The following is an 18,612-nucleotide window of genomic DNA, read 5'->3' as shown; positions in this document are numbered from 1 at the left end:
TGGGTTAATGCAGACAGTGCAAAAAAAGTTGGGCCACAAACCTGCTATGCAGCCATGCACGGATCACGCACAAATAGCATGTTCCCATCCTGCCAGGCCATATCCGCCCACATACCTACGTGACAGGCCCAGCACATAGAAGACCAACCAATACATATCTTTACTATAAATGTATCTACCAATACCTAGAAAAAACCTGGCATGTAACAAAAATGATAAAGACCTCAATAATAACTACATGGCATACAAAACAGCTTAAGAAAATTGAGCCAAACCTCATGTGTTGTATTATTTGTTAACTGATCGTTATAAATTATTATTCATTTATTCTCAAAAGATGAAAAGATTAATTTTAAAAACTGAAGAATCCCATACAGCTCTTCATAAATATGTCATGTAGGTGCATTTTATTAAAAAATTTAATACGACTATGCATATTAATGCTACAAGACAAAAAAAAATATGTAAAGGAATAAAGGGTACTTGACTTGATGTAAGTTTTTGGACATACGCCATTGCTAAGAACTTTTTCTGTTGAAGAAAAACTAATAAATAAAATAAATAAATAAAAATAAAAATAAAATTACTCAAAAAAAGATACAAAAAACACACAAAATTAAGCAAACAATTGCTGTTGTCAACAAGGATATGAACACCACAAAATATTCCGAAACAGGAATATGGTCAGCAAACAAAAGAAAAAACAAAGAAAAATGTACTAAGAGAACGAAAAAATCCCCACAAATGATGACAACACAAAAATATTGAAACCCAAAATAATTCAGCACAACAGTTGAAGCGAGACAAAAAACATGACAAAACGAAAAAACAAACAAATACAATAGTTTTACCTAAACAGAAACAAGCGACGTTTCGGGAACTGCTATCTGCTCCCGTCCTCAGGCAGAGACGCACATGGTACGGAAACACAGGTGCGACTGAGAAGGGGCTGGAAAATGAGGGTATTTATCAGAGAAAGGGCTACATCTTGCTCAGCCAATGACAGACGAGCTGTCTCCCCATTGGCTGTGCACCATGTAGTTAAAGCGGATTGGTTATGGTGGGTTGAGTATTGGCTATTGTTTTGTGCTGCAGGGATGTTTCTCTCTTTATCAAAGGGATCCACATATTTTTTAATTCAATGCTCTGCTGGCTGAAAATATTTTTATTGCTAATAATGAAGGCTGATTCTTTGATTTTCCTTTTTATTTTATCGGATTCCTGTATGAGTGGTGTGGAGTCTTCCCAGAGAATTTTGTGGCTATTTTCCCATGTATGTTCAGCAAGTCTGGATTTTAGGGTTTCACCCTTCTTGCAGTTGCTTGTTTCTGTTTAGGTAAAACTATTGTATTTGTTTGTTTTTTCGTTTTGTCATGTTTTTTGTCTCGCTTCAACTGTTGTGCTGAATTATTTTGGGTTTCAATATTTTTGTGTTGTCATCATTTGTGGGGATTTTTTCGTTCTCTTAGTACATTTTTCTTTGTTTTTTCTTTTGTTTGCTGACCATATTCCTGTTTCGGAATATTTTGTGGTGTTCATATCCTTGTTGACAACAGCAATTGTTTGCTTAATTTTGTGTGTTTTTTGTATCTTTTTTTGAGTAATTTTATTTTTATTTTTATTTATTTATTTTATTTATTAGTTTTTCTTCAACAGAAAAAGTTCTTAGCAATGGCGTATGTCCAAAAACTTACATCAAGTCATGCACTCCCATTGCACAAATCTTTTAAAGATAACAATAAAGGGTACTTATCTCCTCTGCTGGTTTGTCAAGTGAGGTGTATGTGAGAAGTGCATGGTTTTATTGGCTCTGTGCAGTGGGTAGAGCATGGTTGATACCGGCTGTGTGCAGTGACTAGTGCGTGGTCGCTATTGTCTATGTGCAGTGACTAGTGCGTGGTCGCTATTAGTTGTGTGCAGAGAATAGTGCCAAGTCGCTATTGGTTGTGTGCAGTGACTATTTCCTGGTTTCTATTGGCTGTGTGCAAAGACTAGTGCTTGAATGCTGTTGGTTGTGTGCAGCGACTAGTTTTTTTTTTGATATTGGTTTAGTGCAATGACTAGTGCCTGAATGCTATTGTTTGTGTGCATATACTAGTGTCTGGTGACTATTGGCTGTGTGCAGTGACTAGTGCCTTTACGCTCACAGCTCTGTGCAGTGACTAGTGCATGGTCGCTTTTGGCTGTGTGCGGTACTAGTGCTGTGTATTTAATCTAGCGCTGAATACTATTGTTTATGTTTGAGATTATTGCCTGTTTGCTAATATTGGTGTGCAGTGACTAGTGCCTGGTTTAGTGCCTAGTTGCTAAAGGCTGCGTGTATAAACTAGTGCCTGGAAGATTGGTCTGTGTGTATAATCTATTTCCTGGGCACTATTGGCTGTGTGCAGAGAATATTGCCTGGTATATATTTATCGTGTGTGAATACTAGAGCCTGTTGTTTATTGGCTGTGTGCTAAAAACTGTGCATGGTTACTATTGTCTTGCTGCAAAGACTATTGCCTGGTTAATTTTAGGCTGTGTGCAGTGACATAGCTTGGTTGTTATTTATCCATTGCAGTATTTAAAGCCTGGTCATAATTGGTTGTGTGCAGTAACTAATGTCTGGTCACTAAGGGCATTGTGTAGTTAAAACTGCCTCTATTATTTTTGTTGTGTTATAAACTATTTTTTTCTTCTAATTTTCTTTGTGGAGTTAAATTTTTTTTTTGTCTTTTGGCTGTGTTTAGTGACTAGTGACTGGCTAATTTTGGCAGTGTGCAGAAACTAGTGCCAGGACATTAATGACTGTTTGCTGTGACTAGTTCCTGGACGTTATTGGCTGTGAGCAAGAGTAGTGCCTGTTTGCTATTAGCTGTAGGTATGCAGTTACTAGAGCTTGGTTGGTATTGCCTGTGTGCAGTGAAGATTGTTTGGTCGCTAATGACTTTGGCAGTGACTAAAGCCCGGTTGCTATTAGATGTGTGCAGTGACTAGAGCTTGGTTGGTATTGCCTGTGTGCAGTGAAGATTGCTTTGTTGCTAATGGCTGTAGCAGTGACTAAAGCCTGGTTACTATTAGCTGTGTGCAGTGACTATAGCTTGGAAGGTATTGCCTGTGTGCAGTCAAGATTGCTTTGTCGGTAATGGCTGTAGCAGTGACTAAAGTCTGCTTGTTATTAGCTGTGTGCAGTGATTAGAGCTTGGTTGGTATTACCTATGTGCAGTGAAGATTGCTTGATCGCTAATGGCTGTAGCAGTGACTAAAGCCTGTTTGCTGTTGGCTGTGTGCAAGGAATAGTTACCTGGAAACTTTTGGTGGTGTACGATGTATAGTGCCGTGTTTTATTTGGCAATGTACAGTGACTAGTTACTGGTGGCTATTGGCTGTGTGCGGTGACTAGTGCCGGGATGCTATTGGCTGTGTTTTGTGACTAGTGACTGGTTCCTATTGACTGTGGGCAGTTACTAGAGCTTGGTTGGTATTGAATGTGTGCAGTGAAGATTGCTTGGTCGCTAATGGCTGTAGCAGTGACTAAAGCCTGGTTGCTATTAGCTGTGTGCAGTGACTAGAGCTTGGTTGGTATTGCCTGTATGCAGTGAAGATTGCTTGGTCGCTAATGGCTGTAGCAGTGACTAAAGCCTAGTTGCTGTTAGCTGTGTGCAGTGACTAGAGCTTGGTTGGTATTGCCTGTGTGCAGTGAAGATTGCTTGGTCGCTAATGACTGTAGCAGTGACTAAACCCTGGTTTTTATTAGCTGTGTGCAGTGACTAAAGCCTGGTTTTTATTAGCTCTGTGCAGTGACTAAAGCCTGGTTGCTATTAGCTGTGTGCAGTGAAGATTGCTTGGTCGCTAATGACTTGAGCAGTCACTAAAGCCTGGTTGCTATTAGCTGTGTGCAGTGACTAGAGCTTGGTTGGTATTGCCTGTGTGCAGTGAAGATTGCTTGGTCGCTAATGGCTGTAGCAGTGACTAAAGCCTGTTGGCTATTGGCTGTGTGCAAGGAAATGTTGCCTGGAAACTTTTGATGGTGTACAATGTATATTGCCTTGTTTTATTTGGCAATGTGCAGTGCAGAGTTATTGGTGGTTATTGGCTGTGTGCAGAGTCCATGCCTGGTTGCAATTGGCTGTTGAGGTGAATAGTGCCGGGATGCTATTGGCTGTGTTTAGTGTCTAGTGACTGGTTAATATTGTTTGTGGGCAGTTACTAGTGCTTTGTTGCTATTGGCTGTGTGCAGTAACTAGTGCCAGTACGCTATTGATTGTGTGCAGTAACTAGTCCAGAACGCTATTGGCTGTGCAATACTAAAGCTGGTTGCTATTGTATGTGTGCAGGGCACTACAGGCAAACCCAAGGCAACGCTGCTCAGTCATCACAATGTCGTGAACAACGCCTACTTCTTCGGCAAGAGGCTGGGACTTCAGTCCAAGGTGCTGCTCTTGTATGTGTGTGCGTGGTGTCCGATGTTTTGTCATCTCCTTTTGCTAGGTTCAATTCAAGTGCTCGATGCAGTTTGTGTTCTGACTTTATTATCATCTCGGTTTTAGCCCTTATGTCAAAGTATGGTGACTATTTTACAGTAGTTACAATAAACTTGTATTATGAATGTTACTACTGAAAAGGCAAGTACTCTACTGAAACTGATACGAAGTGTAGTCAGCAATAATAGTATTATATTTTAAATAATAGATATCAACAGTAGTTCTCTCTGGATTTTAATCAATCTGTCGAGTATAGACTCTTTGGTTAAATTTAAATATGTCTCTGGGCGCCACCCTTATGTAGTGTGGTACATAAGAGAAAAAAAAAGTTAAAATAATTTCACACTCCAAATCTAGGGTTAGCATGAGATTGGCAACATGTAAATTAAGGTCATTAAGGAAAAACAAACATATACACTTTAAAATAATAGCAAGATAACATAGGGTTAAAACAAATAATCTTTAATCAAATAAAATATATATGCTTATTGGTTGGACTAGTGGTATATCATCATGTTTTCTTAAATAACTGGAGGTATGTTGCACACATGATAAAACACAACAAAAGTTCATACAATTCAAATTAATTATATCTGTTGCTCTCAATCTAGAATCGTAAATTAGTGTGAAATAAAATAATAATGTTTATTTATTATGTTCATAATTTAAGTTAATTTCAATGTACCGCGGCTGAATTCAATGTGTAAATTGCGGTAGAGCATCGTGAGAACTCCGTCTCATTTCACCTCTGGGTGTAGAACTAATTAAAGTGTAGATCAGGATACGTAATTGGCTCTAACAAATGTTTATTTCAATAAGTCTTTAACGTGTTCAGCATAAAATTCAATGTTTATATGTTCGTTGGCAATATTAAATTACGTGTATGTAGAAAACAGTTCATTCAGGATAGCATCATGAGTCGGTATTTTACTCACGGTAATTCACTCATAATTACACGTCATATAGGACGTGCACTAATTAAACAATATGTAATTTATATTTAGACGACGATTTAAAACATCCTAGTAATAGGATGATCTACTTAGCTCGTAGATATTTCTGATTTTTAAGGGGATTGAAACCCGGGCTATCTAGCCAACGCCGTCGTTATTCCAAGACTTTTTTCCGTTAATTCAGTAATGACGCTTATCTTAAGTAACATGGCCTCTCATTGGCCGAGACACACCGATTGTTGACTTAATTATCACATCAAAACAAAATACAGACACTTAACAATACAACTTAATATGCTAAAATGTCTTAAATTTAAAACTGGATTTTTCAACAATGAAAGTTTTGTTATGCAAATTATGTATAAAATGTTCAATTTGCCGTTTAAGTCAATTGCTCCCTAGAGGGGTCTCACTTATTGAGCTTCCAAGTCACTTGGGCTACGCCATAGAGCATGGTAGTCGTAGATACGTCCAAATACACAACAATAGAATAAAACATAAAAATGTCTACAAATAATAGTAATAATTTTTAAAAAATTGTTATTTATAATAGAAACAAAACACTTTCTTTGTGTGAGACAGTCATGTAACAGCACAGAATTGCCGCCCTTGATAAGCATAGTGTGTTGCAGTTTTTAAAATTTTCAAACAAGACACGGTTTGCTTTTCAGTTGGAGACTCGCTGCTCGAGTTAAATATATAAGTTCGTCGCCAGGCAACGACTCGCGCGACACCACAAGAAACCATGAAAAGAAGGAGGGATAAAAATAACTTTGGCGCGAGAAAGGACACCTGTCCCGCACCCCTCTTCCTGACTCGTGGATGATTCCCTCATTGCGCGGCACTCCGTCACAGAGTTCAGACCTACGCTGGCCGTCGGTGCATTTTCGCGGGAAAACTTGCAATCTCGTTGAAGTTCTCGTAGTCGTCAGTCCTGGAACTAAGTTGGATGCAGTGACACTCGGAGGACAATACTCACAGTAAGTATTCGTCGCAATCACAAGGGAAATGTGAGGAAATGTATATGTCGCATAACAATGGGACTTTATCCAGGTCATCACTGTAGCAGTGGATCAGCCTCCATCCGTGGTGCTGGCAGCATCCTGTGGAAGGCGGACCTGGGACCATACATCACCGGGTGGTGATTCTCCTGCCCTTGGACAGCCCTGCCGACCAAATCGGCACGGGACGTCGGCTGACGTCACAGGCTCGCGGCGGCAACGGAGCAGCAGACGGGATCACCGTCACCTGCTCCCGCTGGGACAGTCGTCTCGGAGCGACGAAACCTGCCGCCCTGGTCCGGGACCAGTGCGTGACGCGGCGGAGCACCGCGGCGCCAGCACATCGTTGCAGCACACGTCATTGTTAGGTACACTTCCGAAGGAATTCGCGTCTCTGTTCACTCCTATTGCCGAGTGTAGTCACTGCACTCTCTTAACTTAAATCTCTTGTTTCGTAAATCAAAGTTTATTAATTATAACTTTATAACATGTGTGATCGTGCACTTGCAAGCACGAGTGTCTGCAGGCCTATCAACTTCAATTCTTAACGTAAATATACCACTAGCCAAACAAATATATTATAAATATAGTATCAATAAAACTATATTATTCAAATAACTCTCAGTTTGTAACTTATTAACAAGAATAATAAATTAGCTTAATCAACAATAAGCTCATAAAACATGAATAACATATTTCATAAAATGTTTAAATTCAAATTATTTCAACTTTGCATAAATTAATTGGTAGATTAATACATTTCTTATATTGTTAGGATGTGATTTTCCCAATGTTCATTTGCATGCAGCCTAAGCATAGTGCTGCCTATATGTTTCACATTTCATTTAACATATCAAATTCCTGCATCTCGGTCATATACATTTCATTAACAATTCACAAAATTTACAATTCACAATATCATCTCATAACATTTACATTTATCTATATACAGTGTCATAGGCTATTAAGATTGCCTAAATTTTAATAACATTTTAAATGCATTATATAAACAAAAAATGTTTTTAGCTAAACAAAGTGTTTTTAGCTAGGTGACAAGGCTGTGTGAAAATAATCACACTACATGTCTCTTTCCTTGTCTAGTTTTTATCTGCCTCTTTTATTACAGCAGCAGGCGAATTCTCTTGGCTTTTTTTCCTCCTTTTTTTTTTCTCAGCCGTCTCGAGGAGTGAGGAACTTGAACCTTTTTTTTACTATCCTGGCGGTATCCGATTTCACACTGGCGGTTATCGGAGCAGATCAGCTGTTCAGTGCTGTTTCATTCCATTCTCATATGCAGCGTGTTTTATCAGCCCGCAGCGGTCTCGCTGGGTTGGAAATTCATGACCATCTCTCGTGAAATAAATTCCTTATAGGAACTGAGCCTTGTAATGTGTCTGAGGCTCCTGGCCTCGGTGCAGATAGCCACATGCTATCATATCAGTTTTAAACAAAACAACATATGTTTTTCAGGATAGCTTGCAACAGCTCCTGCTGAGTAGTAATCTTAATTTTTTTCTTCTCTCAATGTAGATTTAATATTTTAAAAATAATTATATTTTCTTGAAATTTTTCCCTTTTGCTGGGAGAATTGTATTAGCTTGAAGATTGTTTGTATTGAGGCCTGTGGACACTCACTGCAAGAGCGTGTTATCTCGCGACATAGGATTCTACACAGTGTTTTTCAGGTCAGCCTACATCATTCTTCATCGACAAATACATAATAAACAAACTTCGAAAATCGTGTTCATCGTATAGTGAAATTTACAAATTTTCTGTATAGGGTCCTTTTCACAATAAAACTTCATACAGATGTCTTCTGCGAATTTCTTGTTATCATTTCATAGCAGATTAGCATACCCCTTTCTTCTTTATTTAACAACAACATATAGGAATAAAACCTAATTAAATTCAACACCACTAATCGATTGGATTTGTATGCGAAATGGATTCATACTTTTCTAATCAGTATCCCCAAGTGATACCAACCTAAAACATCAGAAAAAGGATAACTCCTTCAAATTTCATTAGTTTTCTCATATTCAACCAAAATAATATATCTTTTTCATTTTAAATTGTGGTGATCTCTGCAAGAAAAAGTGTCAAATGCAACGAAATATCAACTGGAATAACCCATAACAAGGTAACCTAGAATAATTTTGCTTGTAGTTGCAAAGTGTTTTGTGCTTGTAGAACTGCTTTGCATGCCAGTGTTTACACATGTGTACACAGCTAGGTGAAATAACATCTCACATGTATTTTGTCGAACACAGTTACACTCATGTCTTCTTGCTAGATAATTACATAGCTCTTCACAGTAAATAGGGCGAGTCTAGTGCTTCCCAATATGTGTTAGTGTTAGTGGGTCAGTACCCACATCGAAGAATACATTAGCCGTAAAATACTCGAATACATCATAAATAATTTATACCCATAATAGCTTCACTGGCTACTCAAATCCCAGTGCGGGTGGCATGACACTTCACCTCGTCACAGGACACTGGCGGGAATTACACTTCCGCTCTTACACAAGGGTATACTCGACGGCTATATTACGCCTCTCCTGGCGTACCATAAACATAACAACGTAACACATTATAAACACGGGGATTACATGGCTCTTGTGCTAGCCATCACATACAGAGCTCTCAGCTGTTACTCCAGCATACTCGCTCACATGACAATGAGGTAAACATTAACTTGTGCATCGACCAATATTTAATTTGCAGTGGTAGGGTTCTTATATTCCCTCAGCTGTATAATGTTGTAACGGCCTATTGACTGGCCTGTTGATGGCTCGGCTAAAGCATAGCAATTTTCATGAGTGGATCCAGTTATAACATATGGACCATCAAACAATAAAAACAATTTCTTGGTAACATTTTCCCAAGCTCTGCTCACTGGATTAGTTTTCTTGAGCACTAGGTCACCAATTTTGAAGGTTGATAATTTTGATGCGGAGTGCCTTCTCTTGCGGACTGCAGCTTCAGCTGTAAGCTTCTTGCTTATAAAATCCTCCACTTCTTCACCGGTGGGTAAATCTTTCTCCTCTTGCTCTTGACTCAGTCGGGGCAGGTAGATAGGGTTGATCGCCTCGGACCTATCCAATTAGTACAGGGTGCCTGCTGATACTCGCGCATCCTGCGAGTCTGGCACAGTCCTGTTGTTGTTGTACCATGTACTGGTACCTGCTGCTTCCTGTACTGCGGACTTAAACTCTGCCGCAACAGGGTTGTCTAGCAGATAGTGTGGACGTGCTCCATGCTGATTCGTTGCTCCTGGTGGTTGGCTCTGGCGAAACGTCCTGTTGGGCGACGCCGGTTGCTCAGACGGGTGGCTGAAGTGGGCCTTGCCTCCACCACTATCTGTCGTCTTGGGGCTTCGGTAGTATGGCAGGCGGGAATCTTCACGCTGGTCGTGGTACTGCCTCTCCTTCATCCTACGATGCTGGTTGTAGTGGTATTCCCTCTCATCATCAGACGAGGCACGACGACTGAAGTTGCGGGATTCCCTGGGTGGCTGTTGCTCCGGCGAGTGGGACCGCCTCCTCTCTTCGTACTGGGCACTCTTCCTGGCTCGTTCTGCCCCCTCTTCACCACTGTGGTATCCCTTGTTGCTGGGCCACCAGGTACACTTCCTGTTGTAGGGTGCCCCTCTGTATCGGTTGTGGTAGGGCACGCCGTTACCACGAGGTGCTTCCCCCCTTGCTTGCCAGCCCATGTAGTTGACTGCGGCCTGGCGCTCCGGTTTCTGTTTTCCCTCACGGCCTTGCCAGTAAGGGTTGACCTGGTGCTGCTTCTGGTGAGGTGGTGCTCGGTCTGCCTCCTCTGTCCTGGGTGCCACTCGATCCAGTTTCTCGAGCTTATCATAGTTGAGCAGCCTGTCACGAAACTCGGTGACATCCCGGTAGTGTAGACCAAACAACTGCTTCTGGTATTTCAGAGGCAGCTGGGTTAACATTGCAGCCACAAACTCTTCATCTGTCATTGGTAGGTCTGAATATCTAGTCTTGTCGTACATGGCTGACAAGTGTGCCTCTAGAGATGTACCCTTCCTTGGGTCATATTTCTCTGTGTGGAGTTGTGCCCTCAGATTACTCTGGATTCTGATGTTCCAGTATTGCAGTCTGAATAATTCCCTGAACTGGTCGAAGCTGTGGGTGTTGGTGCTGGTCAGCTCCCACCAATAGAATGCTTGACCCTTTAACGCGTTGTTCAGGCATTTCAAAATCTCTCCGTCGGTTAGGTTAAACATAGCCGCATATTCCTCGAATTTTCTGAGGAATCTCATTGGACTCTCATTGGCTCTGCCAGCGAACGTAGGCATGGCCTCTGCCCACAGCTTTGCTGGATGGTGCATGAGAGCAACCGGGTCCAGATGGCGCTCTGCTGTTGTTGTTGCAGGTGCTCTAGGCTCAGCTGTTGTCCTAGTCTCTGCAGGCTGTCTGGGTAGTGACTCTACAGTGTGTGTGTCATAACTGCACCCAGGTGTGGTGTACAGCTGTCTACCATTATCAATAGGTAGTGCCTCAGGTGCCTCTCGCTGAACATTACCAGATGTGTCAGGTGTGCGACCCTGGCTTACGGTCAGATTCTGCAGGCAATCACGCAAGGTAGATGTCGCTACTTCTATGTCATCCAGCCTAACCTCAAGTCGTCGAGTCTGCCCATGCAGCTCGTCCCTCATGCTCGCCTGACTGCGCTGGCAAAACTCCCTCAGACCATGTTGTTCTAGGGTCACATTCTCGCGAATGGATAGTAGTTGTGTTTCCAACTCCCCTATTCTCTCAACTGTCTGGGTCACTTTCTCCATTACCTGATCAACCTCCCTCTGTTGCTGTACTAGCCTCTCCTCTATACTGTGTTCCAGACTTTGTAAACTGGAACAAGTGATGTCTAGCTTTGCCTCCATCTGCTCCGCCTGCCTGGTCAGCTGAGACATAATCCTGCTCTCAGATTGCTCGGTGTGCTTTGCCTGTTTTGAGAGTTGTTGTAACACCTGTTGCAATATTTGTGTCAGGTCAGGACCCGATGTGGATGTTCCTGGTGTAGTGGTTGGCATGTCATGTCCTTGTGTTATCCCTCCTGTGGGAAGAGGTGACACTGGCCGCCCTAATCTCTCACTATGTTGTGCGTGTGAGTGTGTAGGTACATTCATTTCCCTGGTTTCGAGTGAATTACTGTCCTCTATGGCTGACAAGGTGTCACTGTCAGAGTTGTGTGTAGTGGGACACTCTTCACATACACATGCTCAGATAGTAGGTCTGCTGAGCCATTGTGTAATACCTCTAACAAGACTACACTTACCAATTACTACAAATATCCTGTCCACTTTGAGGTTCAATTAAATGCTTGCATGTAAACAAACCTATCAGACTTGACACAAGCAAATCGGGCCCCACTAGTTGGGTTGCCACTCTGAAAAGGCAAGTACTCTACTGAAACTAATACGAAGTGTAGTCAGCAATAATAGTATTATATTTAAATAATAGATATCAACAGTAGTTCTCTCTGGATTTTAATTACTCTGTCGAGTATAGACTCTTTGGTTAAATTTAAATATGTCTCTGGGCGCCACCCTTATGTAGTGACGTCAGCCGGGGCTTCGCCCCACGAGCCTGATCATCCTCCGTTCCCTTTCCCAACACCTTCCCTACCCGGCATTTGTGTCGTAACGTACGTAGCCGTGTGCGATTCAAACTGCGCGCCACGAACTACATCAAGAGGGCGCTTAGCTGCAGTGCGCCGCACCCCTAAATATGTTAATTAATATTGTAATCCTTTTTCTTTCCGCCCCAAAACAGTGTAACGATGGCTTTTAATTAATACCTTCATGATCTTTTGCGACGGAGGAACTAGCATGAAACTCATTTGAACCCTGTTTTATGTTTATAAGTAATTATTACAGACGGTCTGGACATGGAAGTAATCTAATAATTATTGTAAAAGGATTTATGTATTTTATAATAGTAACTTGGGGCACGCTATAGCAAAGTTGTAACGGTAGTTATGTTCGGCGCGAAGAACGCCATGTTGCCACCCGCGCGCCATGAGCTCATCCCAGTCTCCTTCTACAGCCGGCCGAGAGCGGACGTCTCTGCAGACACCCCGAGGACATCACCATTGGTTCACCGAGTAGTAATTCTGTAACTTAATTTATTCAAATCGCTTTCTTTTCATCCTCGGGGCCTCTCTCGGTCGGAGAGACTGCTTAAGTAATAATTATTCACTCTTCGGAGTATTTATCTCATCGGAGTATTAAGTTACGGCTTGAGGCGGCCACGTGCGTGGTTCGCCTCCTCACCTAATCTGATTCGTGCCTCGGGCGTTTTACAGTTGTATCAGTGGAGGATCGTGTAAGGACGTGTACCGTGAGTAGAATAAAAGCCAATTAACTGTGTCACGTGTTTTGTGTTCGGGGGGCACGAGCAGGCGGTGCGGGCGGAACATTACGGGCCGGAACACGGGAAGTGCATGGGCGCGGAGTGCGGCGGAGACGTGCGGGGAGGCGGCTGGTGCCGGAACTGTCGCGCGTTCAAGCACATGGCATGCTTTACGAAGACCGAAATCACCTCGTTTCAGGACGGGTGGTACACTTGCCAATGGTGTCACCACGCGAGGCGAGCGAGCGTGCCGAGCCACAGCCCGGTGAGGGACGTCGCCGACACACCATGTGGCAGGACGCCCCTTGTAGGACACGTCGAGCTGCCGGAATTAGCCGGGAGGACCAGCGACGACCCGCGGAAATTCGTGCGCGCGTGCCAAGAACGTCTGAGTCGCTACGGAGTACCGGAGTGCGAGTGGGCGGACAGGGTCGGCAGCACGCTCAAAGGCGATGCCAAGACGTGGTGGCAGATCACCCACGAGTACGACATGCCGTGAGCGGAGTTTGCAAGGCAGTTCGAGACAAGATTTGCTGACGTTAAGGCGGAAATGAGAGTGCGGGCGGAGCTGTATTGCCTCGAGCAAGGGGCGACGGAGACGGCGGAGGCGTTCGTCATCAAGAAAATACGTCTGCACAAGCGGCTGTGCCCCGACGGGGAGCCGACGGAGGTACTGGAGCGGGCGGTGGAGCTGATGCGCCCGGAACTTAGGCCACATCTGCACCTGCTGACGCGATGCCCGGCCGAGGAGTTCGTCCAGCATGTCCGCGCCGTAGAGCAAGACCTGCGGGGCGCAAGGCCGACCAGAGACATCACACCTTCCAGAGGCAAGCAGGAGGACGTGGCGCCCGCCGACACCAAGGCGCTGGTGCCCTACGTCACACCCACTCGGAGAGACACCCGGCGCGACGAGTCCGGGTCAGGCGGCCCTCTCCAGCCGGCATGGCGGAGGCGTACTCCTGACGGCAGCCAACCACCGCAGTGCCACACGTGCCCGCCCGGTACGCGGCACTGGCACGAGGACTGCCCGGTGCGGAACAAGTTCCGGCCCAACATCATGAACAGACGACCGTCGGGAAACGGGCAGCAGGGGGCGGCGAACTGAAACTGCTCACCTCCCCCGCCACGCTCAACAACAACGGACCAACAACGGCGGGGCCTCTCCTGGGTCACGTGGGAGCGGCGGAAGCAGACCTTTTGCGGATCCCGGTGGTTGTCAACGGGCGCGCAGTCCACGCACTTGTTGACACCGCCGCCAGCCATAACTGCGTGGGCGCGCGCGATGTTAGCCGCGCCGACGTCGAGTCGCCCCCAGGCCAACTCCACCTGGCCACCACGGGAGACGTCTGCCACACCCGGGGCGTCGCGACGCTGGAGGTGGACGTGCGGGACTACCGGTCCACCACGACGGCGCTGGTAGTGGAGCGGCTGCGCGACGATGTCATCCTGGGGCTGCCCTGGCTCTACAAGCAGCACGCCGCCATCGACGTCCGGGCCGGATGCGTGCACGTCGGCACCCAGGGACGGCGCACCATCCACGGGCTGGGTAGGCCGACTCCACCAGCAGTAAACAAGGTCAGTCTCGACGAGTTTTAGCACGGGGTGCCCCCCGAGTTCCATGCCATCATCCAGCAGGTCCTCGATCACCAGTGTAATGTGTTTGCATCAGCGGATCCGCTAAAACGTACCACCATAGCTGAACATGCCATCCCAACCCATCCTCACGAGCCAATGTTTATCCCGCCCGGTAGTTACGGCCACGCCGGTAAACAGACCATCCTAGATCAGGTTCAGGACATGTTACAGGACGGGATAATTGAGCCTAGCGAGCGCCCGTACAATTTTCAAGTCGTGCTGGCGGAGAAAAAGGACGGCAAATTACGTTTTTGTGTCAACTTTAAGCCTATTAACAGGGTAACAATTAACGCACCGCCCCCTCTGTTGAACATAGCCGACACGCTCACGGGACTGGGAAACGCCAAAATATTTTCTTCCCTTGACTTAAAATCGGGATATTGGCAGGTGCCAATACGGCAGGCGGACCGGCCCAAGACAGCATTCACGGCCCCAGACGGGCATAGGTTTCAATTTTGCGCGATGCCATTCGGACTCCAAGACGGCCCAGCCACATTCCAGGGGATGATGACACGCGTTCTGGTTAATTATTCGGGCAAGTTTGCAGCCGCATACCTAGACGACATAATTATATGGTCACAGACGTGGGAGGAGCACGCACATCACCTAGTGCTAGTCTTAGAACGCCTGGAAAGCCACGGCCTCACGTGTAATCGCGAGAAATGTCACTTGGGGACCACGGAACTGGACTTCCTGAGTTTGGTAGTCACCGCAGAGGGAAACCTGCCCACGGAAAAACAACTTAACGTCATTGTCAACAAAGAGCCCCCACGCACGCGTAAACAGCTGCAGAGATTCCTGGGATTAGCCAACTGGCTGCGGGCCTTCATTCTGGAATTCTCAGTAATAGCCGCGCCGATGACTGAACAGCTGTCACCCAAGCAACCTTTCCGGTGGACTGCGGAGGCCCAGGATGCCTTCGACGAGTTAAAGAGCAGATTTCGGCGGTGTCATTTACTCGCGCGACTGGACCCGACCAAGCCACTGATTTACAAACGGACGCGAGCGAGAAGGGAATAGGGGCCACCCTCCTACAACTCGGCGATGATGGCGGACCCCGGGTAATCGAATACGCGAGCGCCAAGTTCGGCAACGTCAAGCGGCGGTACAGCGTTAATGAGAGGGAGTGTCTCGGCGTGGTTTGAGCCCTGAGGCGCTACCGCTCGCACTTGGAGGGGCAGTCTTTCGTGTTGAGGACGGACAGCCAATATCTGAAGTGGCTGGCCACCATGCAGGGGCGGCGCTCAAAACTGACTCGGTGGGCCATGCTCCTACAGGCCCTAGATTTCAAGGTCGAACACGTGCCGGGGAAATATAACGAGCTAGCGGACGAGCTGTCACGCAACCCTGACGTCACGATAACAGCACGCGACGATGCCGAGTGGGAGGAACTGCTATCGCCGTCCAGTGGGTGCACACCTAGGACACCTTACACCTCGACACCTAACGCCGCACTTTGCGCGATCGCCCCGAGCACCACACCGACACTACCCCCAGGCGCGGAGCTCGACGACCTGGACGCGTACGTGCGGGCGGTCCAGCTGACGGACCCAGACACACAAGGACTCATACGTCACTGCGGGGAGGCGGAATGTGAGGGGTACCGGGTAGTGGACGGGCTACTCCAGGCACGACCGAAGGGGACAGACAACCCATGGCGAACATTTGCACCATCAACCACGAGGCGGGAGGTTTTCGACATATTCCACATGAACCGACTAGCAGGACATCCCGGCGCCGACCAGACGCGTCACGACGTACGGGGGCGATTCTACTGGCCAGGGGTGAACCAGTTTGTACGAGATTGTGTACGGAGGTGCAGGCACTGTCAGCGGCACAAGGCACGCCGCATAGACGGGACAGCTCAGCAGATACCTAGGCGACCCACCGAGCCCTTTCACACGGTCGCCCTTGACCTCATGGGGCCGTACCCACGATCGCCGCGAGGGAAACGATTTTTGCTGGTCGTGATAGATTGTTATACGCGCTGGGTAGAGGCGTACCCCCTCACGAACGCCCGGGCCGGCACCATTGCGCGCAGTCTGGAGACGGAGTTTTTCCTTTGGTGGGGATACCCACGTGTCCTGTTGACAGACAACGCCACTCAGTTTGTCGGGTGCCGGTGGGCGCAGCTGGGGAGGAAGTGGCGTGTCATCATGCACACCACACCCATATATCACCCATAAGCAAACCCCACGGAGCGACGGAATCAGGAGGTCAAAGTGCAGCTGCGGTTGAGACTCTCGGACGACCACGCCCAGTGGGATGCCCACATCCCCGACATACTGTACTGCATCCGGCGACGGGTGAATGCTGCAACCGGCGAGACACCGGCCACAATGGTCCAGGGGCGGAACCTCACTCTCCCCGGGGAATACCACGTGCGCCAACAACAACAGATCGAGGCGGAGGTAGAGAGCCCCGAGAGGCGCCTGAGGCGGTTGGCCGAGACGCATGACGCCGCGCGACGCAACCAGGCGGCTTATCAGGCACAACGAACACCCGGGACAACTCGCCCACCACCTGACTTGAGCCCCGGCCAGCTGGTATACGCCCGACTTCACCCACTCTCCTCCGGCCGTCGCAACTTCTGCGCCGGATTAGCGCCGAAGTGGCTCGGCCCGGTGACAGTGATCAAAGCGGGACCCACGGCGGTGGTGATAAAACTACCCTCCGGCCGGGCCGCAAAATACCACCGGGTTGACATCAGGATAGCGGGGCAAGAAGGGGAGGAGATGGAAAACGTGGCGGACGATGGAGAGGCGGAGCGGCGGGAAGAGACGGAGAAGGTGGCGGACGACGGAGAGGCGGAGAATGTGGCGGACGACGGAGAGACGGAGAAGGTGGCGGACGACGGAGAGGCGGAGAACGTGGCGGACGACGGAGAGGCGGAGAACGTGGCGGACGACGGAGAGGCAGCACAACCGGTCACGTCCACACCAACGGACGCGGATGGGGACGGGTTCAGGGGCTTCCCGGAGGTAGAGGCGGAACAGGGGACACCCGCGACAACGACGACTACCCGACCGAGACGACTGTTTGAGGATTCGGGAGACGGGGCCTCACCCTTCAGGGGATTCCTCAGCGACACGGCCGGAACATAAGACCAACCAGAGCCCCAACCACTCGTATGGGAGCCAGAGGGAGCGGAGATTAGACCGGCATCACCAGACAATCCGCTGTGGCCGCTACACTTCTCTCTGGCGGACGCTACGTTTAGTGTGACAGTGGAGGAGCCGCCGGAGGACGAGACGGCGCAGGCGGCGGAGGTAGATCCCGCGTCGGAGACATTGATCCCGGCACCACGATACCAACTGCGAACCCGCGTGCCCGCGCGAGAACCCAGCTGCTGTGCGATACGGACGTTGGAAGACAGCGCGCACACCAGGAGCGACCACGCCCACCGGGCACGAAAGGAAACGTCGGCATGACAGGCTATTCGAGAGGGGGGCAATTGACGTCAGCCGGGGCTTCACCCCACGAGCCTGATCATCTTCCGTTCCCTTTCCCACCACCTTTCCTACCCGGCATTTGTGTCGTGACGTACATAGCCATGTGCGATTCAAACTGCGCGCCACGAACTACAGCAAGAGGGCGCTTAGCTGCAGTGGGCCGCACCCCTAAATATGTTAATTAATATTGTAATCCTTTTTCTTTCCGCCCCAAAACAGTGTAACGATGGCTGTGCATGTGAGTGTCTTTTAATTAATAACTTCATGATCTTTTGTTATTTTTATAAGTCCAAGCACGAACAAGGACGCTCCCTAGCGGGCGACGGAGGAACTAGCATGAAACTCATTTGAACCCTGTTTTATGTTTATAAGTAATTATTACAGACGGTCTGGACATGGAAGTAATCTAATAATTATTGTAAAATGATTTATGTATTTTATAATAGTAACTCGGGGCACGCTACAGCAAAGTTGTAACGGTAGTTGTGTTCGGCGCGAAGGACGCCATGTTGCCACCCGCGCGCCATGAGCTCATCCCAGTCTCCTTCTACAGCCGGCCGAGAGCGGACGTCTCTGCAGACACCCTGAGGACATCACCATTGGTTTACCGAGTAGTAATTCTGTAACTTAATTTATTCAAATCGCTTTCTTTTCATCCTCGGGGCCTCTCTCGGTCGGAGAGACTGCTTAAGTAATAATTATTCACTCTTCGGAGTATTTATCTCATCG

General features: G+C 47.2%; 1 protein-coding gene across 5 annotated transcripts in view; it reads left to right on the top strand.

Annotated features, from left to right (window-relative positions):
* The window catches only part of LOC134533287 (medium-chain acyl-CoA ligase ACSF2, mitochondrial), a 177,757-nt gene that overhangs the window by 33,365 nt on the left and 125,780 nt on the right, over positions 1-18,612 (top strand). For all 5 annotated transcript variants that reach the window (XM_063370743.1, XM_063370744.1, XM_063370745.1 and 2 more), the window contains one exon: positions 4,317-4,412. In XM_063370743.1, coding sequence (XP_063226813.1) covers positions 4,317-4,412 — 96 coding nt within the window. The remainder of the gene's footprint in view (positions 1-4,316; positions 4,413-18,612) is intronic.

This window comes from Bacillus rossius, chromosome 6 (assembly GCF_032445375.1).
Source record: "Bacillus rossius redtenbacheri isolate Brsri chromosome 6, Brsri_v3, whole genome shotgun sequence".
Taxonomy (NCBI): domain Eukaryota; kingdom Metazoa; phylum Arthropoda; class Insecta; order Phasmatodea; family Bacillidae; genus Bacillus; species Bacillus rossius.
This window is presented reverse-complemented; position numbering and strand designations above follow the sequence as displayed.